The 24,658-nt window shown below is 45.3% G+C and overlaps 2 protein-coding genes across 2 annotated transcripts; one reads left to right on the top strand and one right to left on the bottom strand.

The window, feature by feature from the left end:
- Nucleotides 1-6,622: 6,622 nt before the first annotated feature.
- LOC130126638 (serine/threonine-protein kinase PAK 6) lies at nucleotides 6,623-14,336 on the top strand. The gene is made up of 8 exons (XM_056296241.1): nucleotides 6,623-6,826; nucleotides 8,371-9,033; nucleotides 9,860-10,393; nucleotides 10,700-10,833; nucleotides 12,467-12,593; nucleotides 13,099-13,224; nucleotides 13,362-13,496; nucleotides 13,659-14,336. Exons 1-8 carry the CDS (start codon nucleotides 6,623-6,625, stop codon nucleotides 13,824-13,826), a joined length of 2,091 nt encoding a protein of 696 aa, XP_056152216.1. The 3' UTR covers nucleotides 13,827-14,336.
- A 1,501-nt stretch (nucleotides 14,337-15,837) lies between these two features.
- LOC130126871 (uncharacterized) lies at nucleotides 15,838-17,469 on the bottom strand. The gene has a single exon (XM_056296514.1). The coding sequence runs from the start codon at nucleotides 17,467-17,469 to the stop codon at nucleotides 15,871-15,873; it is 1,599 nt and encodes a 532-aa protein (XP_056152489.1). The 3' UTR covers nucleotides 15,838-15,870.
- Nucleotides 17,470-24,658: the final 7,189 nt, after the last annotated feature.

Below are 24,658 nucleotides of genomic sequence, written 5' to 3'. Positions count from 1 at the left end.
CAAAATCATTAATTTTTTTGGAGACCCGTTTATGTCCCTTCATTTTCCTGTCACGGTCGAGCACGAGCTCACAGAGCAGCACAAACTGGCAGCACTCTCTCATGTGAGCCAGGACACTGACAGGCAGAACTGAGGACCCCCCCCCCCCCACACACACACACACACGGAGGTGTAAGTGGAAGATTGTAGTTGCATATCCTGCTGTGCTCACAATGGTTCTAAGGAATAGTCTTGTCAGAGACATGTCAGCTGAGGGAGAGGACAGTGTGCATTAAAAGCTTAGTGTAGCCACCCACCATGAGACGTCAGACACGAAGGATTAAAACAGACTCTGAGTCCAAATCAGGACAGCGTGCATTGAATCCTGCTCTTGGCTGAAACAGCGGCCATGCTGGGTGACAGAGGAGGGCAGCTGGGTGGATGCAGATTGATACCAAGAGGGTTCAAGGTGTGGGAGGTTCAAAATGGCTGTCACTTTGTCCCCCCGGGGAGAGGCCCGCTGAGGACCGAGCTAAGATGTAAATCAAATCCACGATAGGCAAAAGCGTTTACGGTACAGCTACCGCCGGGTTTCGCTGCATCAGTAAATTAGCCCCTGAAGGAGAAGTTTTTGGCTTGTCCCGCTGGTCCGGCCCGATCATACGTCTCTATGAACAAAGCATCACATTCACCTCAAAGGACTTGTGAGAACCAGGAGCATCTTTAATTCAACACAGCACAGAGCGGTTCTGCATCCCCCCGCTCTCTTGCCTTTAGCAGTAGTGCATTACGCGTACGGTAGCACGTTAAGTACCGCGTACTACATCGGCAGGCCTATTTCCTGGTTTTGAAGCGGCATGCTGAATGAGTTATGCGCCGGTGTCACCGGAATAGCTCGTAAAAGCCTCGTGACTCGAGAAGTGTTGCTTGTTTACAACGTCATTATGTCCAGGTATTTGGAGAGAATGGTGACTCCAGCTTCTACCGAGCATTATCGTGTTAGTGCCCCACCGGCTTGCCGCACTACAGGGGAGTTAAACTAGTTTTCTTTTCCATTAAGTAGGCGTGGGGAATCAGGGCCAATATGATGGGGGGGGGGGGCGGCAGAGTGATGTATGTTATCTGTCAACACAACTGCCCTGTCCTCAAATCCCCCTTATTGCTGCTTGTTTACTGCAGACAAAGCCGCCCGATATGATGAAGAAAAGAGGTCAAATCCCAAGCGCTGAGAGGCCTGACAACGACAACAGTGTGCCGCTAGATAACGAAACGAGATGGCGGAACAAAACGAGCGAAGCGCTCATCGTCAGGCCGCTGACATAGCCCACTTAACGTCCATCTACTCAGCACAAATTTTATTTTCTCCCTTTCCTTCTAATGTTTTTTTCTCCCCCTTCAGTCTCGTCTCCCCCCCCCCCCCCCCCCGCCGTCTCAAATTCTTTATCACTCTTTCTGTCGTGCTTCTTGGCGTCTCTGCCCTTCTTTTCCGACACCTCCTTTTTCACCTCTTGCTGGCACGCTCGCATTTACATCGGAGTGATGTGCGCTCACGCTCTGTTGTCTGCCCTTGAAGCACCGACGTCGCACAGTTGTAGGATGTGGACGTCATATTTTACTAGTCACGTCCAATGCCGAGGCTTCTCCCTGCCCGTTCAGAACGGCGGACCATGGCAGGGACGTTTGTGATCATTTATTCTCACAGAAACTAAGTGCCCTGATACCCGCCCCCCCTGCGTCTCCAAACCATTTCTGACTTACTTTGCGCAAGGTTTGAATGAAGGCCTCGGGTGTGCGCATGACACACCGTGGCACATTATGCAACTTCGGAAAAACCCCGATACATGTTGTGGACCATAATGATGGGTAAACTGTGTTTGAACGGGGCTCATCCGTGGTTCACTTCCAGTGTTACAGATGGTAATTTCATTATGGAGGCCAGAATACGGGTATAATCCAATATGCAATTGTATGACTTTTGACGGAGTGATCATCCGGCTGTCCTGTCTTTAAGCCCACACTTTTCCTTGCTCCAACTTCTCACTTCCATTTGGTCCTATTCCACTGCCACACAGACTTTATGGTTCATAAAGTATTTACTGGAACCAGTTCATAACATTTGCTGCACGAGCCCTTGGGCATGCTGTACATAGCTGTCCGACTTTGCAGCCCGGTGGTTATCAGGGAGACAAATGGAAGGCCAGAGAATATTGTTCTTTGGCCGGTTCACCGAGATACCAGCCACAGGGCATAGAGCAGCGGAGAAACAAGCACTTTACATTTCACCTGTGCCACCGCCACTACTCTTTACAATTCATCAAGCATTTAAATGGCTCCGTTCTTCTCACACGCCGCCACACGGTACGTAACTGGGACGGTCATGGCTTCAAATTTTAAGCAAAAGCTTGACTCGTCCTTGCAACGGAGAAGCCTTCCACTTCCACATTTTTTTGTGCATGCTTGGCACATTTTTTTCGCAGAGGTGGTGGATGCGTGCCTTTCCTCCAAATTACTTGTATTCTAAGTGCTTTGCCGTGCATGATATATCAGGCCGCTCGCATGAAATATGTATGGAAGCAATGTGCTATTCCGTGTCATTGAATGCAGCTTATTACATCACTTGTCTTTTCCCATTTACACCGCTTCCGTGCCTGTAGAGGTGACTTGAAAGAGAGAGCCTACACGTCCAGTGATGAGAGAACTGCATCATCTTTAATCATAAACATGGCTATTGTACTGTCCGGTCACGTCCAGCTCTTGTGTACCTTTCTCGTGCCCCTCATATGGTGTGTGTGTGTGTGTGAGCGAAAGAGAGAGGGAGAGAGAGAGTGTGTGTATGTGCGCGTGTGCATCTGTTCACAAAGCACAATAAAGAGATGACCCATACCCCCACCACCACCGTCACCCCTTAAGAGGCAAGGCAGTCTCATTACGCTCAAAGGGCAAAACGGTCATCATAATGAAGCCGATAGAGGAGCAATCTCTAAGCCCTCAACCACCGCACTGCAGAGTCCAAAAACAGCAGCGAAGACCTTGATGCTATCCGTGCCACGACCAGAGAGATATAACTCCTGTAATTCAACACAGCCTGATTATGCATATTCGTGCACTGACACACAGAGAAAGAGGATTACCTCATATCTGTCTCCCACCATCACCTCACTATTTGACACCAATCTTATACAAAAACAAACATGCACACAGTGTGAGCGATGGGGGGGGGGTTTGGGGTGTGTTGTGTCCTAAAATTAGATCAGTGAAGGACTGAACACCATACTAATCTTGCAAGCACATTTACCTGCACTCTCCCTGCATTTCTGCGTGCCTGCCAACAGAAAAGATAGAAGAGAAATCAGGGCAAATGGGGGGGGGGGGGGAGCAGCAGAGCTCGGAGCACTAACATCCAGCAAATCCAATATCTCCTTTATCTCCCAATCCCCTCCCACTCAACATCAACTCATGCGCGGCGGGGTGATTTGAACCTTACAGCTCGAAGCTTGCACCCTCATCACCGGCGATATCGTCCGTGGCGAACGTATGGACGGGCTGGTTAAGTGTCGGCATGGCATAAGAGGCCTCCGCTAGGCAAAGCTGCGTCCCATGGGTGGTAAGGCTTCGGATCTTTTTATGGCCATAGAGGGGGAATGCGTGAGTAGGATGATGCTGTCACTCTCCACAGAGTAAATATGCAGAGAAATAGACACAGGGCCTCAGTTGCACGCTGCCACATTGGTAATAATTTGCCACCGTGTCTCGGCGCTGGTCTTGTACAAACTGGACAGTTTGCTTCATTGTGTGCTTTTCACTTAAACTCAATTTAGCCACACTGCTGCAGTATGTTGCTACTCAGACCATGTGCTTGGATGTGTGTCAGGTTTTTTTTTTTTGCCCCTGTGCATGATGTAGGAATGGAAACTAATATAATACGATTTCAGGATGACCTAATTTTCCTTTGACACTGCTGACGGCAGATGCCTGAGTTTTACTCGAGAACGCTGATAGATTCAAGACAAGCTACCGAGGCATAGGGTCAAGTCCCTGCAGTTCAGAGGGATGTGACCAGAAAGGGAGATTATGCACTGTGCAAGTTCAGCTCTCTGCATATGTATTATCCAGCGGGCTTAAAAAATCAATAGCATATTGTTTCCAAGACAGCCAACCGCTTGGTGGATTCAAAGAGGTCATAAGGACATATACATGTGATTAAAGCTTGTAAATCAATAGCTGCATCTGCTTTTCAATTCATCTTAGCCAAGCATGAATCAATGCACATGGGCCGTGTGTGTGTGTGTGTGTGTGTGTGTGTGTGTGTGTGTGTGTGTGTGTGTGTGTGTGTGTGTGTGTGTGTGTGTGTGTTTCAACTTGGTTCCAATAACATGGTGCTTAGTTTGTATTTCCAGAGCACTCAGAGAGGAACAGTAGTCCAAAGTGAATAATGAAGAGCGTGGTTGTGTTCTGCGCCATGCTGTTTTGAGCTGATAAAGCTCAACAAATTACCACGCGAAGCAGACGCCCTATTTGTGTTGGTATCAGCCTATTATCACTGGCAGTGAAGGACTGTAACAGTTTGCATTTCACTCATGAGTAAATATTGATTGATCTGCTTGTACAGGATACACAAGCACCATGTGTAAATATTTGCCCAGGCGATGCCAACATCTGCACAGCTATCTGAGCAGATGGGCTCTAACTAAGGAGAGAGAGAGAGAGAGAGAGAGAGAGAGAGAGAGAGAGAGAGAGAGAGAGAGAGAGAGAGAGAGAGAGAGAGAGAGAGAGAGAGAGAGAGAGAAAGAAAGAATAGGCCACTGTCTTCTGTCCTATTTCTGGCTTTCTCAAGTGTTCTTCAGTCAAAAAGCAACCCCTATTAATGGTTAAAAGCCTTTCTGTGTCTCCAGAAGGGTAACGTGGTCCCTGTCTCTCAACTGCGTCCCGATTTGACTGATCTGACTTGCAACTGGGAAGGACTTGGATAGAAAAGTCCTTCCCAGCACCGAGCTCTGTACAGAGGAAGAGCACAGAGCGATTACGCTTATGCAATGCTTAGCATATTAGCCTTGTGATTGAATTATCCTTGGATGGGGACATGTCGGTCCCAGCAGCCCCCTCCACCACCTTTTCTCTTCTTCTCTCCTTTAACAAGGCAGCTTTAGCTGATGTCACTGTAGGACCTGACCTCCTTTACCCTCTAGTATAGCGCTGGGGTCGGTGACATGGTTAGTCACCGGTGCAGCTCATAATGGGCATCACTGATGCCGATTACAGCCGTGCCAGTGTCATGCCAAAAAGTGATCGTCCGCTAAAATCTGACTGCTGGCGTGCAGCCTGTTAAAGCGGTATAAGTCATGAACAAGGTCTTGCCTTTAAAATGTAGATCAAGTTATTTTGAGGCAGAAACAACCTTTTTCGGTCACAAGGTAGGAGCTGCGATCACTTTTTGGCACGTGGAAATCAGTTTTTGGCATGACACCTGTCTGAGGGCGGATGTGGGGGAGAAGAGAGGTGGTGGGCGTGATTGGCCCTGCTGAGCGTTGGGTGCCCCCAAGACTCATTTCCTCAGCGCTCACCATTCCTCATGATGCATGATGGGAGATTCAGTCTGATCTCTTGAGGGGATCTTGCAGTCCTCTCTACGGTCACATATTGTGTTACATAACAGGCCTGTCCATGTCGGAATCATAACACTTGGTATTTATTGTCTGATGAATATGAAATAAACATCTGTTGGTTATTTATCATATATGTTTACTCTGTACTTGAACAGCAACTGGCATGCCCTCAAGCGGTAGTCATGAGACTTAAATGTGAGTGATTATCTCCCAGTACAGCTGTGCACCCGAGGAAATGAGATGTAATGCATTTAATTACTTTCTCGGTTCTGGAATGAAAGAAAAAAAATAGATATAGCATAAATGACAGTACACACTAAATCAGCCCTTCCTCGGTTAGCGGCAAGCCAAACTTAGAGCCCGCCCATAAGAGAATGAAGTGGCTACTCTCCCCTGCAATCAGGCACACGCAAGCTGTTTAATTAGGATATGTTATGAAGGGGTTATGAAGGATAGTCTTGTTTTTGTTTGTGCGCCTTTAAGTGTGTGTGTATTCGTGTGTGCGCATGTGCATTGGTGAGTGTGTGTTGTTTTGTGTTGTGCTTCTCCCGCTGATACAGTGAGAGCCTGGAGGCACTGGCCAGGCCAGTCACATGCTCATCAGCAAAAGGGCACAGAGAATGAATAAGCCTTAATTGACCAGATATCCTTCATTACACATGTGCTTACAAATCCATCCACTCTCCTTGCACCATGTCTCAGAGGCACAAAGGCTAGTGACAGGAAGTGAGGCAGTCTGGAACATGCACATCCCAGAGCTTTTAGACAGACAGCTTGAATATTTCCCCTGTGTTCCCATGTGGAAAAATCATCTGTTGGCAGATTCCATTTTAATATGTCTACTCAGAGAGGAGGCCTAGAGCACAGTGGTCAGTCAACGTCTCTGTGGTCAGTGGGGTAGTAGAGAATAACTATTTGTGCATGCTCAAATTTCATTTTTTTTGGACGCAAGCTACCTATAATATGTGCTAAGGACTGAATGAATTTCGCACACAGGGCCCTCTGGAAGTAGACAAGCTGTCGCTCTTGTGGACCTGAGGATGTTTCGCAAGAAGAAAAAGAAGAGGCCCGAGATATCGGCACCCAAGAACTTTGAGCACCGGGTCCATACCTCATTCGACGCCAAGCGGGGCTGCTTCGTTGGCCTGCCGACCCAATGGCAGAGTCTGATCGAGAACCTGCGCAGGCCCAAACCCATGGTGGACCCTTCCAGGATCACAGATGTGGAACTGAGGCCAAAGAAGGTACATTGAGGCTAACCTGCTTATTGATCCCCTTCCCTCACCTTTTCTTGAACTTGCCCGCTAATGAACATGACGCTGTAATTAACTTAGGCCTTCCTGCTCGACCCCATTCAATGCAACCCTTAAGAATCTATCGCAGAGTAATTTTTTTCCCCATGATGATTAGTATTTATGTCCGAAAGACTGTTGTATTAATAGCAATGCTGGGTTATTTATTTTGTACACAGAAACAGAATCTGGATGTGGCCTTCAGGGCTGCAGAGGCACCCTGCTGCCTCAGAAAATGCCATAATCCTGTGATGACAACGTGGAAGTCCAAGTCTTGCTCCCCTCGCTGTCACATTGCTTTCTTATTTATCATGGGGCTGGGCTAATGACCCTGCTGTGTACACTGACTGGAGAATGTTGAATCCTCTGAGGGCCACAAGATTTATTACTCCATGCAGGCAATTAATAACGATCCATGGTGCCTTCCCACAGATGTCAGGCAGAGGGGATAAAAAGTGCAGGTACAGCAAAGGAAATGCCAGTGAGCGATAAAGCCTGCAAATCTCAGGATTTCAACACTTCATGGAGCACTCTGTCGATGCTGTTTATGTGCCTCCCCCCCCCCCCCCCCGTAAATATAGAGAAAAGACCAGCATTTTCATTACGCACCCGATATGATCGTTGCATTGCAATATGAGAACCGTCACATCAGCTTCCAGGTCAGACTTACGATTTTAAAGGCATCGTTAGCATCATTGGTATTGCGCAAGAGCTGCCGGCGATGTAAATAATGCTGCGCCACAGGGTGATAAAAACTGTGAGCAAATATCGTTCAGTAGAATGCATTTCACTCACGCAGGACAGAAAGACAAAACTTGAGTGATATTGAAAAAATCGGACTGCCACGATTGGCGTCTTCCAAAAAGTTTTCTCACACCGCGGCTATATCACCTGCTGTTCTCCATCTGAGAGGTGCTAGGTGAGATGTTAGCTTGACCTCTACCCCCCTGTGTAGCTGCGATGGCACCGGACCAGAGAACCAGGAAGGGCTGCTGACTTAATAGTGAACCAAACATGACTCTTCCCAGAGCCTGATCGATTCAACATTTAGACTCCCATTCTGTCAGCACATCTCAACTTTGTTTCACTGTTTTGTTTTTGGGGGGTTTTTTTGCGATCAGTTTAAACTCCTTGTATTTGCTATAAGTTTGAGATGTGATCGTTTAAGAGCTGACAGTAACTCTTTTTCTGTGGCTTCTGAACAACATGGGCCGAGAAACTGAGCGGTTGACCCATGCTGTGTCTCTTGAAATATTTCTCTTGGGTATTCTGGTCAGCATATTGTCAGTTTCAGACAGTGATGGAAGTGATTCAAGTCTGTGCCTTCAAAGAATGACAAAGGTGTCTTTTACAGACTCTCAAGTCTAATTTTAACTTGGCTCTGACTGATGGTTATGCCACCTTTGTCATTTGTTTTAGCTGAAAAATAACATGAGCTTTCTGTAAATTGATGCGAAATGTGGCGAAGATAAATAGATGCCTCTCTCCTTTTTCAGACAATTGTGCGTGGGAGCATGATTGGCCACGGAGACTACATTGCGGCCATGATCAATGACATGAGCCGTCTGTCTGTGACCAGCTCTAACTCTCTGAGGAAGAGTAGCCCATCCGCCAGAAAGAGGGCCCAGTCTCTGGGAAGGCTGGGGGAGGTGAAGGAAGGGGACGCCTACCAGTACGAGGGCCTGGCCCAAGACGATGATGACGATGAGGACCCAGACCAGCAGCACTGGAAGGAAAAGACCAGACACATCCACAGTGAGACCAATACCCCATACCTGGGTATGAAGAAGAGCATTACCCTGCAGCCTAACGGAGTCCTGCCCAGGGCCACATCAACCTATGAGGTCAGCGTCAACTCCTTAGACGGCCCTCTACAACCTGTCCAGTCCCAGGCCATCCAGACACCTGGTCATGGGGCATATGTGAGCGGTGAGGTGGGCAGCCCCCAAGAGAGGGTGCTCTGGAGGAGAGACTTCCAGTTGCCCAGGGGGGTCCCACCAAGCCAGAGACCTATAGCATGTTTTTATAGCCCGGCTATGACAGTCCAGCAGTCTCATGGAGAACAGGGGACACAGGCCTCTGGCTTCCACACCGGTGTACCACTCTACATGCACTCCCACAACAGCCCTGGGCGGCCATTTTCCTCCTATGACCTGAAAGTAAGTCTGACATCCTAGCAAACGCATTGAACATTATTGTAGTCAGAGATAATGCACTATTTATACATAGCAAGTATGGCCTCCTTAACCCCTCTGTTTTCTGTTCGGGTCAAAATGACCCATTTCGAATAACAACCATTAACCCTAAATATTTTTAATGTTATTAGTAATTGAGATGAATATAAGGTACATTGGGTATTTTTAAATAGGTTTTACATCCAAAGGTGGCCAGGGTCCAAAATCCAAAGCTGGCCAGGGTCACGGTGGACGGTGAACCGTACATGTATCACTAATTAATGAACAGACCATGAGGTTTAATAAGAGCTATGAACATAATATTATAATTAAACTGCTCGCCATATTTTTATGTGAAATCCACATTGGTTTCATGTTTAAGTATCTCTTGACAAGAATGTTTAATGGAAATCACCTTAATGCTAAGCTTGCTGAGAAATCAGAACCTTCCCTTCAACCTTCTCTTGCTGCTGCTCTTCATGCTATCGCTGAGTGTTCATTGTAAACGTTGGCATCTTTTATTTTTCATGGTGATAAAATATGATTTGTGAGTTTACAGTTCCAGAGAGCTTGTACATTTTGAAAAAAAAGTCTGTTTAGCAAGATCTCTGGAGGACATTTGGGGCCCTACAGATACATCTATACATGGACCATTTCAGCTGAAGTGGAGGCAAAGTGTGAGAATGAAGGACATGATTTACATTTAGTTAGAAAGCAGGGCATGGATCCCTGGCAGGTGGCCATCTCTCCTTAATCTACCCCCCCACCCCACCCCACCCCTCTGTGTCTCTCTCTCCCTGTTATCTTGCAGGCAGAGTCAGCCACCAGGTACCACTCCAGCTTCCTGCCCACTGGCACCAGTAGTCCCCTGGTTAGTGGCATCAGACCCCAAAGGACGGTTCGCTCCTCAGCTAGCTACACCCTGGGGCTGTCTCCTAACATGGGCCTTAGACCCAATGGTCCAGATCCTTTCCTGAGACACTCTGGCTGCCCTAACCCTCCTTACCCCAGGCAGGATAGCCCATCCCAACCTCGGCCCTCGCCTACAGGCTCCCTTGCCACCAGCCCTCCAGGCACTTGTTCCCCTGCCTTCAGACCTCCACAGCATCCCTTGCCCAGACCACCACCAGACCCACCCAAGGTGACACATGAACAGTTCAAAGCTGCCCTGCAGATGGTGGTGGATAAGGGAGATCCACGGTCCTACCTGGAGAACTTTGTGAAGATTGGGGAGGGCTCGACAGGGGTGGTCTGCATCGCCAGAGAGAAGCACAGTGGCAGGCAGGTGGCCGTGAAAATGATGGACCTGCGGAGACAGCAGAGGAGAGAATTACTGTTTAATGAGGTAAAATGAGACGTAACGCAATTTGACTCCCACGAACTCTGTCTGCATCATCTCAAAGCATGACAAGAGCCATTTGATTATAAATCCCCACATAATGCACCTTCTCTTTCAACAAGACACATCAGTCACGTCTGCTCTTGTTTGCTACTCGTTATTGATTGTGTAAGTTTTTCCTTATAATCCTATTCTAGATATTAATATCAATTTGAATTATTATATCAGAACTGATCACTGACCAAGTCATTGTTTATCTCCACTGACTTGAGATTTTGATACTAATGTTGTTTGTTATGTTTTGTAATGCAGGTGGTCATCATGAGGGACTACCAGCACAGGAACGTGGTGGAGATGTTCAAGTCAGCCCTGGTGGAGGAGGAGCTGTGGGTGATCATGGAGTATCTGCAGGGTGGAGCACTTACCAACATCGTGTCTGAAACCAGGTGCGAGTGCTGAAGTTATTGTACTTTAACCACACATTGCAAACAATGTAGGTCCCCTGACGTGTGCCCGCAGCTGTTGTTTTACCAAAGGTTGTGTGATTCTGCTTCTGTCTAAATCTGTGTCTATGTACTCTATGCATAACCTCTGTGCACTGCCTGTTGGCTTCTACGTCCTATCGGACTCGAACTTAGCTTTATGGCTCTTACACGTTGTTCTCGCCTGTCTTAGAGCTTTGCTTGTGTTACATCAGCTCTCAGATGCACGTCGCTTTGGACAAAAGAGTCTACTAAATGAAACTGTTAATTGATTCCTAAAAACCACAGCAAATTGTGCAGCCAAGGAAACATTTAGGTGAACACTCATTAGAAAACAAGCATGGCAGTGCTGTTTGGTTATCAGAACATATTTAATAACTAATTCAACCACTAGGGGGCAGTATAGTGTCGACTGGTGGACGTTTCAGTTTTGATAGGTTTGCAGAGCAAAGTCATTCAGCCTCTTCCCGGAAGCTAACATGCTATCTCTGTCAGGGGGGACTCATCATAACGGTAACAGTCAAACTGGTGCATGGACGAAACGACGCGTGGGAAGTCAGTTTTGGGTGAAACGTGAGATCTTCCCTGGTGGAAATAAGGACGATATATCGAAAAGAAGGGGCAGGGAAACTGTCTTTGAATGTAATTTTTCATGTTGGTGAATTTTCGAATATTACCAGAAACTGTGTTAATATATGTACAGTGACCCCAGAGTCAATGAAGAATTTCCCTTAGGCCAGCTGACACACGAGACAGCTGTCACAGACAGTGAGTGTCAAATCACCGTCTTGACAAAAATGTCCTTCAGATTGCAATATGTATTTCAAGTTATCTTTTTTTACGGCTATTAAGTAACTTGTTAAAATGAGAACTCAAGCGTCCATCATTTATCTCACCATTACATATCATGCTATGTACTTGCTCTAAAACTCAAGACCGCGTCTGTATGAGTCACGTGTGACAGGAAACAGGGTTCTGCCATGTAATAGTATGGCTACCCACCTCTTCAAATGGCACCTGACTTTGCCTGCAGTTCAAAAAGTAAAAATTTCCTGGTTGACTTGCGTATATTGCGGTGATATCACTGATCTGACAAGCTGAAAACATCTGTGCCTTTTTAGCAGCGAGCCGGTGTAACCTCAGTGCAAGGTGGTCGTGTGTTCGATTCAGCCCCTCTGGTTTGGAGCTTGTATGTTCTCCCATGTGTTTGTATGGGTTTTCTCTTGAGTACTCCAGTTTCCTCCAGGTGTGAATGGTGTGAAAGAGACAGTGTGTGTGGGCCCTGTGATGGACTGGCAACCTGTCCGGGGTGTCTCCCTGCCTGCTCCCCAATGCCTGCTCGGCTAGGCTCCAGCGATCCTGAATTTGATTAAGTGGGTATAGATAATGGATGAATGAATGTGTTTTCCAGCATCTGGTTGATGCTGATTTGTCCCCTAAACTATGTGTTATTTTCTGTCTGTTGTGTTGCTGATACAGTTTTGATCTTATCTGCTGTTAAATTTATTGCGGGTCCCCCTGGAAATATGTCCCGACTAAATGCAAAGGATATAAACTTAAAAGGTATGTGTGTGTGTGTGTGTTTCTCATCCCACAGACTGAATGAAGAGCAGATCGCCACAGTGTGCGAGGCTGTTCTGCAGGCTCTGGCCTATCTCCATTCACAGGGAGTCATCCACAGAGACATCAAAAGTGACTCTATTCTTCTCACACTAGATGGAAGGGTACAATATAACACTTTCTCCCTCCCTCTCTCTCTCTCTCTCTCTCTCTCTTTCTCTACAATATGTGTATCAGTAATAACAATGATACTTACACCGCAAAGAATAATAATATTGCTACAACTACCATTACTAATAAGAAGAAAAGGAAGCGGAAGAAGAATAAGAGGATAATAATATTCATCATAATGATTATTATAATGCACTTTATTCATATAGCCTTTTTACAAAAAGCTTTATCAATCAAGGGAAACAGTCAAAAATAAATTATAACGCATAACACAATAAGATACTGCACAGTTTTATAAAAATTGGATGAAGACAACATAATAATAAAAACAAAAGATTAAGGCTATCATGTGAATGTTTGTAAAAAATAGTGACTTTAAAGGTGATACTATCTCTGCTGATGGCAACCTGGTCACATTTACTTATATAAAGCTTGATCATCTATTGAACTGTATGCCATAGCATATTTACGATGAGATTTTGTTCATTTGGCTGATAGATCAAGCTGTCAGACTTTGGCTTCTGCGCCCAGATCAGTAAAGACATCCCTAAAAGGAAGTCCCTGGTGGGCACACCCTACTGGATGGCTCCAGAGGTTATCTCCAAATCACCGTATGGCACCGAGGTGAGGCGGTGCACTGTCACATCTATCCAAAATAAGTCAAGGATCTCTATCAGGTAGCCGTAATGCCAGTAGTGTTGATATTTACTGATGAAACAGGGATTAAGGATATGCTCCTTCTTGTGGTATGGTTGCACCAGGTGGATGTTTGGTCCCTTGGTATCATGGTGGTGGAGATGGTGGATGGAGAGCCCCCCTACTTCAGTGAGACCCCTGTAGCAGCTATGAAGAGACTAAGGGATGAGCTGGCACCGACTGTACGCAACATCAGCCAGGTTTGAGAATACACAAATGTACACAACAACTCAACAAGAGAGACACAACAGTCAAAATGGCAGAATGACTGATGCACACCTACACCTCGACACACACATACACTTGCAACATTTTTATTAGTAGTATATCCCTGTCGGTCATGCTTTCCCCCTTTGCCCCAGATCTCTCCAGTGCTGAAGGACTTTCTGGATCGTATGCTGACCCGGGACCCAGTGGAGCGGGCCAGCGCCACTGACCTGCTGGAGCACCCCTTCCTGCTGCAGAGTGGCTCGCCCCAGTGCCTGGTCCCACTGGTGGAGCAGTATCGCAAGCGCATGTCCCGCTGTTGACCCCGTGGAGCTCCTGTGCCCCAGCACCCACCTTAAGTCTGTCCTATCGAGGCCTGGGACATAGACTCAGGCCACGACCCGTCCCAGCACCAAAGCCAGCAGGGGACCAGCTCCAGAGAGCAGCCCAGTGCTTGTTAGCGTGTTCACGGCAGGACGGCAAGTTTGGCTGGCTGACATAGCACGGGCTTGGACATGAGAGAGAAGCACTTTAGCATTGAGATGAAGGTAGCATGCGAGCAGTATTCCTCACATCTCAACTTTTTTGAGCCTGCTTTGATTGGCACCCTGTGACATCCAGTAGGGTTGTTCCTCTCAACACAACACACCATGGTGCATATTGACATAAACCAAATTCCACTAAACTCTGTAATGAGCACGTGTTACACTGAAGACCTCTTGTAGTGTTCATAGTGGGTACTATTAGTAGCTGTGTAAAAGCTTAAAGCTGTGTTAGGCTCAAACTGTAGTAGCTCATTGTGACATTATTGGGGACGGAGTGGTTGGATAAAGGTGCCTCTGCAAACACAAACACACGCTCTGTGTTGTGGAGATTGGACTATGTTCTCGTCAGTGTACTCTTTTACTACAGACAATAAACTCTTTGCATGGCCAAATGGAGGCACACCTGGCCCGACGTGAATGCTTGAATGTGTGCAACACTGGAATATGAGAGACAAGAGTTCTTTATTACCACAATAATTAGGTAGATGAAGGTCCAGCTGCTACTAATGGGCAACTGGAAAGTCATCAGAATCATAATGCTCCTTTTCAAATTTATTTTTTTCTTTTCTTTCTAAAAGGTGTTGTGGGTCGTTTGTATGATGTGAAGTTACAAATAAGGTTTCATTTTAAAATATGGACTTGAAACGTAGCAGACAAATAATGTATTTACAAATACTGTATATTAGGACCTTATACCTGCTGATCCACTGTAGTAAGTTATATGAAATGAATGAATGTGTGTGCGCGTGCGTGCGTGTGTTGTGTATGGCGTCTCGGTATTGGCCTTTGACATCCCTCTTTGTACTGTCACAAAACCACAGGTGCGTGTGTTGCCACGTGAGATGTGAATGGCTGTGTTTGTATTGGTTTGCCTCGATAAAGCACACAGGCTTGGCATGTGATGCTGCAGGACGTCCACCAGCTGAGAACACTTTGCACATGGTGTTTATATTCTGACACGGATACATGGCAACATGTTTCATGTATTTGTATTTCTATGTGGCTCATTCATGAAAGAGAGAATTACACATTAATTTAATTTTGTATAAATCAATAAATAATGCATATTGAATCTCAGCTGAACACTATCGGTTTGATATGAATTCATTTCAATGCTGCCGCCTCTTACACATTTGTGCGCAGACATGTGCACAAACACAAGCACACTAACGTGTGCATATACATGCACACGTTATACATGTGTACATGTATATGCACATGTATAATGTGTATATGCATATATATATATATATATATATATATATATGTGTGTATATGCATATGTATATATATATATATATATATATATATATATATATATATATAAGGTTCAATGGGATGCCACTGCAGGTCCATATATGCTTTTTATTAGATTTCAACTTTAAATCATATACTGCACAATTATACCGATGTAGCAGAATATCACTAGGCAAAAATAAATACAATAATATATTTTTTTATAAACAGAGGCTAAAGCATACACTGTATTTTGATACAATATAAACCCTTCATATTATAAAGGACAGTAACTAAATAATTTTAGATAACTCAGAGACTGATATTGTGTTACATTATGTATAAATGATGTGATATTCAGCATTACGAAGTAACTGTACAACACTGAAATTAAAATTAGCCTGAAATTTAATTTGCAGCATTATTTATCATATACCCAGTACAGGTAGTCATAAAGTAAATCACAAACATAGAACTGTTATATTACAAGACATTATTGAACAGTCCTATTACATTGGCAAAATTCTAAATGCTGGGGGGGGGGGGTCTCTACCATCTATATCTGCTGCTTCACGTTGTCCCCATTCTAGTCTATGCTGGACTGAGAAAAGTTGCTTTCAAACTCGCACCTGACTCCACTGATGCTGTCGACGCTGGGCTGGCTGTTGACTTGCTGGTGTGTCTGAGACAAGGGGAAGGTCTCGGAGCGGGACATCCGGCCCCTGCAGTGTGAGGAGCCTGGGGAACAGTCTATCACCATCCTCATGAATTCTGGGGCGGTGAATCGACGAAGCAGTCTCGTCCCCAGCCCCATGAGCCCCGGGGCACGGGTGGGAATCTTCCCCGACTCCATCTCCCCTCTTGCAAACAGCAGCTTGTTTCTGCCAGTCAATGAGATGCTCCCCCTCTTTTGTAGCTCCTTCTTGCCCGATGCAGCCATGTGGTCAGTCTCATCTTTCTGCGATCTGCCATTTTCTTCGGCTGCTCTCACAGACTGACTCTTGCCATTCAAAAGCGGTTTTGGCACGCCGTCGGTTTTGTCAGCGTCATCTATCAGGCCCCGGGTGTTCCCGTCACATTCGATCTTGTTTATCAGGGATCCTTCGTCCTGCAGTGAGGCTCTCTTTAATTTGCTGGCTGACAAGCTCATGTCATGCACATCTCCCTGATAGGACTGCTTTCTGCTGCTCAGGAGGTCCAGGTTGAATGACTTTGCTTTGCCCCAGAGTGGAAAGCTTTCCCGTGTCTCCCACTGAAGTTGTTCGTCTTGGCCAATGCCTCTCTGACTCGGCTCGGGAAGGGAGTTCAGTGTTTTAACCCCTCTCGGGTCTTTTTGCTGGCAGTTTTGGAGCTGTTTGGCCGTGAAGAGAGTTCTTTGATCCCCGTCCATCTGTTGTGGGAGAGCCTGGTGGTGACGCTGTTTGTCACAGTCTGGAGACTGGCTCCTCGGACATCTGAGGCGGCTCCACAAGCCGTTACTGTCTCCCACCCTCAGCTGTCTCTGGAATACGCCCGGCAGTTGATCTTCATTTTTGCTGACCTGCTTGGAAAATCTCTCCAGGACATGCCGGGGAAGCTTGTTGGGTAGTGAACACTCTCCGACTGCAGAGCTCCCTGCCTCAACAAGTGGCTCATCTGTCCCTGCGCCCTTCCTGCAAGGGAAGCTTAGTATCTGGGCGCATTGGTTGTGTCCAAAAAAGTTGGCCACCTGGATGGCTGAGTGACCTGCATTATTAGTTCTGTCCAGCTTGAGCCCAAGTCTTTTGAAAGCACGGACCAGGAACTCAATAACCTGACTGTGTCCAGAGAAGGCAGCGTACATCAGAGCACTATTCCCCCAGGCATCAGAGACATCTGGGTCAGCGTTGTATTGCGCAAGAAGTTTGACCGCATCCAGGTGACCCATCTCGCAGGCGTGACTCAGGGCTGTGCGGCCATCCTCATCCTGACAGTTGACATCAGCACCTTTCTCCAGCAGCAGCCGGGTGAACTTGGCCCTCGCCCCTGGGTCCTGCAGACACACGGCAAACATCAGCGGGGTGCGGCTGTTCTCCGTCTTCGAGTTGATGATGCGTCCATCCAGTGCATCCAGGATGAAGCGCGCCAAGTGAACTTTGCCACCGTGCATGGCATCCAGGAAAGTCTTGGTGCCAGAGCCCTGGCGCAAATCTTTCGGTCGCATCATTCTTTTAACCGCTACTTCTGGAAGGGTGCTGAAGAAAGAGTAAGACAGAGAGAAAGTGTGCAGCAAGTCCTGTGGATCTCTCTGTGCTGACAGCGTGCATTTGCCTCAGTGTAAGTCTCGGCAAGGAGCTGCCTGTGTTTTTATACCTCCCTCTCCAAATGCCCTCCCCATGTTGCCTTGGAAACAACCATCTGAGGACACTTATGCAGTGGCAGTATCCATTCAGCCCAAGCACTGTCCTCCTGGAGAGAAATATATGCTATTTGAATTGAGTAATTACTCAAGGAGAAAAACATGGCCAGTAAATTTCATGTCTGCAAGATTTAAAATGCTGCAATCTTCCAACTTAAACAAATGTTTTGTTTTTATTTTGTTTTGTTTTCTTTGACACAAATGCCCTTTATCAATGCCCTGGTGCAAATAACAGTCATATATAGAAAAGGTCAATTAATTCAGCATTTCCTGAAAGAAAAAGAAAAAAAACGGAATGGTGCATTATACTAGCCCCTATTCATACTCAAGACTATATTATTACCAAAAGTCTCTCAAGATGATTGAAGGAAAATGGAACCAGGCCTGGAATATAAAAAGGACCTGTAACAAAGAGGACAGCAAAGGAACATTTACCCTTTTTTTTCCCCCACAGGATGCTATTAAAATCTAGAATCCAATTTCCACCCGGGCCATCAGGCCACAGTTCTCTCCAATCTCTATTCATAACATATTGTGTGACAAGTTCAGGTAGCATTTTCCATTTGAAAATTTCTTAGGTTCAATTATGATAAATTTGTTTTTCAATAAAAAGGTTTAATTTTGGTCACGGAAAATGGGAAATCAAGGTCCTTGATAAACTGATGCAAGCCTTGATTTTATTTGTCCTTGTTCTTTACCGTATCTACCAGTTTTTCCACTGTGAGAATGCAAATCCCACAGAGTGAAACTGTGACTTAGGGCTATACAAATACGTACACTAGACTGACTAACAAGACTGAAGGACGTGCATGTGTGTGTGCGTATGTGTGTGTTTGTACCTGTCATGCAACAGTTGTTCAAAGAAAACTGTGCACAACATGAGCAATAAAAATGGTGGCAATGCTAGTTTTACTTCAGTGCATATGTCGTGTAAATAGTTTTGTCATCTTGCATGGCTGAAGTACACAAATAATTATGTTGGGTCACAGCTTTTACCATTAGTCCCCCGATTTTTTCTTCTATAGTCATAGCTTTTGGTTTGTCATATGGTTTGACAAATTTAATGTACCATATGTACGTATTTTGAGCTGGAGAACAACGTGACTTGAAGGAAAACCTCCTCCAGTTTTATTATTTTGTGATTCAGCAAAACAGACGGCTTAATAACGAATTACACCAACTTTAAATACATTGAACCAAGCTTTCTAACTCAAGAGTCACACAGGTTTTGTCGAGGCCCACGTAAGGAGAAAAGTGATCTTGTATAGTCTGCCTGAACCTCTCCCACAACTCCTGGTTTTAATATGAATGTAATTGCTAATATAAATCTCAGCAGGACCAAAACAGGGCCAAATAATGGAGGTGAGAGAAATATTACCATGGTTCCACCTTCCTTACTGTTCACCATCCGGCCTCAGACACCTCGTGTCATCAGAGCCGCAGCAGGTCGTTTATAGTCACACAGGCCATTAGCTTGTCTAAACAGGAAGGAAATTTATGGCCAGACTGACATTTCCTCTGGTGTGCCTCTCAATGGATGGCTATTTTCTTAATATGAAAGTATCTTTTTATTATAAGGTCATAACCTGGCAGCATGTCGGTGAGTTAAGGTCTATATATGCTCTGCCCTTCAAGTTAACACATGAGCACCGGGCTGGATGTGATGAGTCAAAACCACATATTATCAAACTGAATTATTGATACAGCTAGCTTGGAAGTTAATGCAAAACGTAAGCCAATTTAATAAAAACAAAAACGAAAAAAAAGTTAAAAAAGCAACTGTTTGTCAGTAAGAAAAGAGTAAATAAGTTTGCAGACCTTCAAGCGGTGGAAGAGATGTAATATTTTATGGTCATTTTACCAGGTTTTTAAAACACAAAGATTCAGCCTTTGCACCAATAGTTCTCCAACTACCAGGCGGTATATGACATTTGACTTTATTTTTTTCCTTTAAGTTCCTTTAAGTGTCCAGATAAGAGATTGCTTCAAGAGATGATATTTCTCCAGCTTTTGCCTTGACTCACTTCACCTCCTTCACTAATTATTGCCAAGCATGCTTTCCATACCAATGAGAATGTGTTGCTGATGCAACTCTGTCTCCATCTCCTTCAGCGGAGAGAATGTCCATATCAGGTTATGGGAATATCTTAATCAGGCTAATTGAATTCAGAAGCAAACAGGGTGAAGCTTCCCTCACAGCACCACGTTGGATTAGATCAATTTCCTCCTCCATTGTATGCCGTTGAAGATATGCAGTCATCTCTGGTGGTACCAGGGTTTCATAGACAGAGCTCTCGGTAAATGCTGCGTTCACCATGAGTCTTCCTAAAGGGTATTTGAGAGGAATATTTGCTGCACTTAGTGGCTATTTTAGAGTGTCAGTTCATCCAAAAATAGACTTGAGCAGACCGGCCTCCATCTTTACAGGCAATCCACAGGCTGTGCTCGAGTTATTGTGTTGGCATTGACTCTTTGAGCGACAGCAGATAATCTTGACGTTTTCTGCCAGGGCTTTTAATGTACAATGGAAACATGTGAGATTAATAGGCTCTGTCACAGTTGGAAATAGGTGGTGGAAAAAGGTGTGTTTTGCATGAGTCAAAAGGAAAAAAAATAGTATTTTATAAAAACTATTTGTTTTTTGCATGAGTCAAAAGAAAAAAAACAGTATTTTATAAAAAACAACTTTATTATCACCAAGTACATGAGCATGTACAAGGGATTTGTCTTGGCCAGTTAATACGTTGCATGTACGTTGAATCAGACGACAAAAGAATAACAGCAAATGTCAGTTAAAAACAATGAATAATCAAATGAATATATGTGTGTGTGTGTGTGTGTTTGTGTATGTGTTTGTGTGTATGCTTGCATAAAGTGCATTTGTTTGTTTTGCCATAAAGTCACCGTTTTGTATTGTGCATGGCTGTGGGTGGACATGTTACGCTAGGCCAGCTGTCATAATGTCCCATAACCATTATCACTCATACCCTGTACATGCAGTTGTATATACAGCACTTTAAGTCATTCTTCTTCTGACTGCAGCCTCAACTCATCAAGATATACCTGAAAACAGCAGAGAAACAGTGTAACTTCTGAACTGGTCATTCTAGTAGCTGGTACTGCTGTATCCCTGTAACACATTATGGGAACCCAGTGACCTTCTAATTAGCATGACTCTATTCAGGTCAGTAAGAAACACTACCACCCATTCACCGGATGCGAAGAATGGAACCCAAAAGAAACGAATGAAATATAGATGAAACATTCAGCGTTTGAATGACTTGGACCCACGAGGCTCGCTAATTGGGCTGATGTATGCAAAACCAAAAAAGATGTCATGGTAAACACCTGATCTCCCATTCACTGCTGTGTCTGGCCCAGACATGAGCCACTCTGAATGCCTGATCAGAAATTAAGTTTCATGTAAAGATGAGGTGTTACCTCGAGCCCTAAATGGCTTGATTAATCGCTGGGGAGATTCAGCGAAATCAACAGCTCTCTTCGGGTGCTTTAAGAAAAAACTTGGAAATGGAAACAAATCACCCTGTTGAACTCCCAATGGTAACTCCACTTAGCTACTAGCACCTGAGACTAATTTACCTTAAGATCAGAAGTTAAGAGCAACCGTTCATTGGGGACTAAATTCAACAGCACCCAGTCATTGTAACTGTGAATTCCTTCCAGCCAGAGAGAAAACATGCCCACATCAGGACACGGACTATTTTACCGTCTCCCTGCTAATTGGAGCACACCTGAGAATGCTACGGTTTAGCAAATCACCCAGGGCACTCAGCGGAAAACAGGATGTAACTTCTCGGGCGTAACTAAATTTTCATTTCCGGGACCGATCTATGTGAAAAATATCGGCAGCCAGGGTATAACGAAGGGCTCTCCAATTTAATCAAGCCTTGCATCTGTACCCTGATTTGATGTCGACTTCCTGGAAAAATGTCGACCTTGAGTGACTTCCTCTCAGTTATGTTACAATCGTCTCTGTATTACCCACAAACACACATCTTGTGTCTTTTTTTTTAAATAATTTTCGCTTTGCTTTTCCACCATTGCACTGGAACAGCGAGGGCTAAAAACACCGGCAAGGACAAAAACAGGAGACTGATGCATCCATATTCAGTGAGAGCAGTCCTGTGTCTCTCCCTTCCCCTAATGACCTTTGATTTGTTACAAGGACACAGAAGCTGGAGTTCAACAGGGGCTTCTCACACCTGCCATTCGGGGAAGAGGGCAGCAGGTGGCCTGCTGTCACAATGCAGCCACAGTGTTTGTGCTGCTGTTAACGATGCGACGAGGTGAGAGTTATTGTCCTGTGCCCGAGAGCGAATGTCACTTTCAACCACGCAACCCCCACCCGCCCACCCTTGATTAAAAAAGTTGTTCTGCGGATGTATTTAGTGCTTATAACCAATGAGTAAAACCTTATCAGAGGCCGGATGTCATTATGGGTTATAGAACCCAGGCAAAGGTGAGAGAGAGCAGGGACTATTACAGAGGGTCTCGGGGTTTCAGCTGAACACCCTGACAGCGCGCCAGGAGCTGTCAATCACAGCAACTTGCTGATATGTTGTTGTTGTTGGCCATGAGGCAGACTCTACAGTGCCGTTATTCCCCCTGGTCTCATCAGCTATCACTTGGCACAGGCTTTCCACTACCAGATGGTAAACACCAGGCTGTGCCATCAGGCATTGTATTTAGAGCTCTAATATCAGTTTTCTGACTGAGACTCTTTGGATAACCAAAAATTAGGGCCCTTGTGGCTGCTCCTGTTCACTCATGACTTTAATCGTCTTGTTCTTTTGTGATTAAAATGGGTAGATGACTATTGTCCAATCGGGAAGGCGGAATTGCAATGAGAGGTAAAGGGCTCGGAAGAGTGGGGTAACTGGTCGGGTACAATTGGAGAGAAAAAGGGGGGAAAAATCCAAAAAGAAAAAGAGAGGATAAAAATCCTTGAGGTTCCCTTGGGATTTAATAAAACGGCAAGTCTGAGAGGTTCCCAAAACCCAAAGACAGCCAGCGGTCCTCTGTCTGTTATACAAGAGGATCTTAATCTGTTACGATAATATCTTTGAAATCTCAGTTCTCTTCCCCATGTGCCACCTGTGCCCCATCCATAATCTATCAGGTGTGACATTCCTTCCCTGCAATGATACGGGGGAGATAGAGGAGCAGAAGACACCCACTCCATCTCCCTTCTGACAGGCCATATTCGTGGCCTCGCAGGCCACTTGCCACTGACAGCTTAGTAAATTGGACAATTGGATAAAAAAATGTATTTGCAAGACGGCCACATTGTCTGGAGATGGGTACCATTCAAGCAGCGCCTGAAGTAAGGGCCTGCCACATCTTTACACACACATAGCAAACTGTAGGAAACACAGGAAATTGTAGCAAATGACAGCTTTTGGCTGGGTGAGAGATGAAAACTACAAATCATAAAGCTGGCGTGTGTCAGGCCAATAAGGTGTGCCATCTTCCATCTGGAATCATGTCTTTAGTGTACACATGACTTCATCTGTTACCAGTTTCTCCTTAATCCATTGTCTTTATTCCTCCTGCATATGCTAGCTATTTATTACTGCTCAACTGTGGTTGAATTGCAAGAAAATTAATAACCCTGTACATGGCAAATAAAACTTAACTTTATAAAGACACTTGCAAATATGCACTAAATTTTTATATCTGTCATTTGGAGCATTTGAAGAAAGACTCTGCAGTAGATATACTCTACAACTAAACATCATATCTTATCAGCAAAGCTCCTTTTTAAGATATGATTTATCTCTTTTCCTTTAGTTTTCTACCAGCAATATTGTCATGATAATTTAAGATGCCTCATAGATTTCAGCAAACTGCACGTGTGGACCTATCAAATCAGTTTAAGATGAAAAAATACTGAGATGACAATAGCACAGACAGCTTTGATGGCAACTATGCTCTCTGAGGGAATTTTATTTCTATTCACGTGCACTTGTGAACTTCATGCCCAAGGTTTTCAATTCTCTCCTTGCACATGCTCAGCTGCTCACACCACACTGCATCTACCTTCAATCTGCCTCCGCTTTTTATCTCAACTTAGTGTAGTTAACAGGACATTTACTCTGCAATGCCCTATTTTTCTTCACCTGATTCAGAAGAAGACTTATAGATGAGGTTCAAATGTTTAAAACTAAAGCATGAGATTAGAGTAGCCAAAAGGGGCTACACTGAAAAGCTGAAAACAGATTTTCAGCTAACAATCCTGCATGTGTGTGGAGGGGCCTGTAGGTCACCACCCACTACAGGGGACCCCCCCCCCCAACACTGCAGAGAACCATCAATTGGCTGATGACCGGAATGTGTTTTACTGCAGGTTTAATAAGCCCACTCTCACTCCCCTCACCCTCTCCAGCCACATCACACAAACAACTGCAACCCCTACCAGCCCCTCACCCCTCCCCACTGACCCCCACCTGCACTCAGGATCTGTAAAGAGGATGTTTGTCAGCTTTTCCAAAGACAGAAGATCAGGAAGGCACCAGGCCCAGATGGCATGTCTCCCTCCTACCTGAAAGTCTGTGATGACCAGCTGGCCCCCATCTTCACAATGATCTTCAACAGATCACTGGAGCTGTGTGAAGTCCCCTCCTGCTTCAAAAGTTCCACTATCATCCTGGTCCCCAAGAAACCCTGTATCTCAGGATTAAATGACTACAGACCCGTTGCCTTGACGTCTGTGGTCATGAAATCGTTTTGAGAGACTAGCGTTGGCCCACCTGTAGGACATCACAGGCTACTACTTGACCCCCTGCAGTTTGCCTACAGGGCAAATAGGTTGGTGGATGATGCAGTCATCATGGGACTGCACTACATCTTGCAAGACCTCGACTCCCCAGGGACATACACAAGGGTCCTGTTTGTGGACTTCAGCTCAGCGTTCAACACCATCATCCCAGACATCCTCCACCCCAAACTCACCCAGCTCACTGTGCCAGCTCCCACC

The sequence above is a fragment of the Lampris incognitus genome, chromosome 16 (genome assembly GCF_029633865.1).
Source record: "Lampris incognitus isolate fLamInc1 chromosome 16, fLamInc1.hap2, whole genome shotgun sequence".
In the NCBI taxonomy this organism is placed as follows: Eukaryota; Metazoa; Chordata; class Actinopteri; order Lampriformes; family Lampridae; genus Lampris; species Lampris incognitus.
The sequence above is the reverse complement of the archived record's forward strand: the minus strand, read 5'-3'. Positions and strand labels throughout refer to the sequence as shown.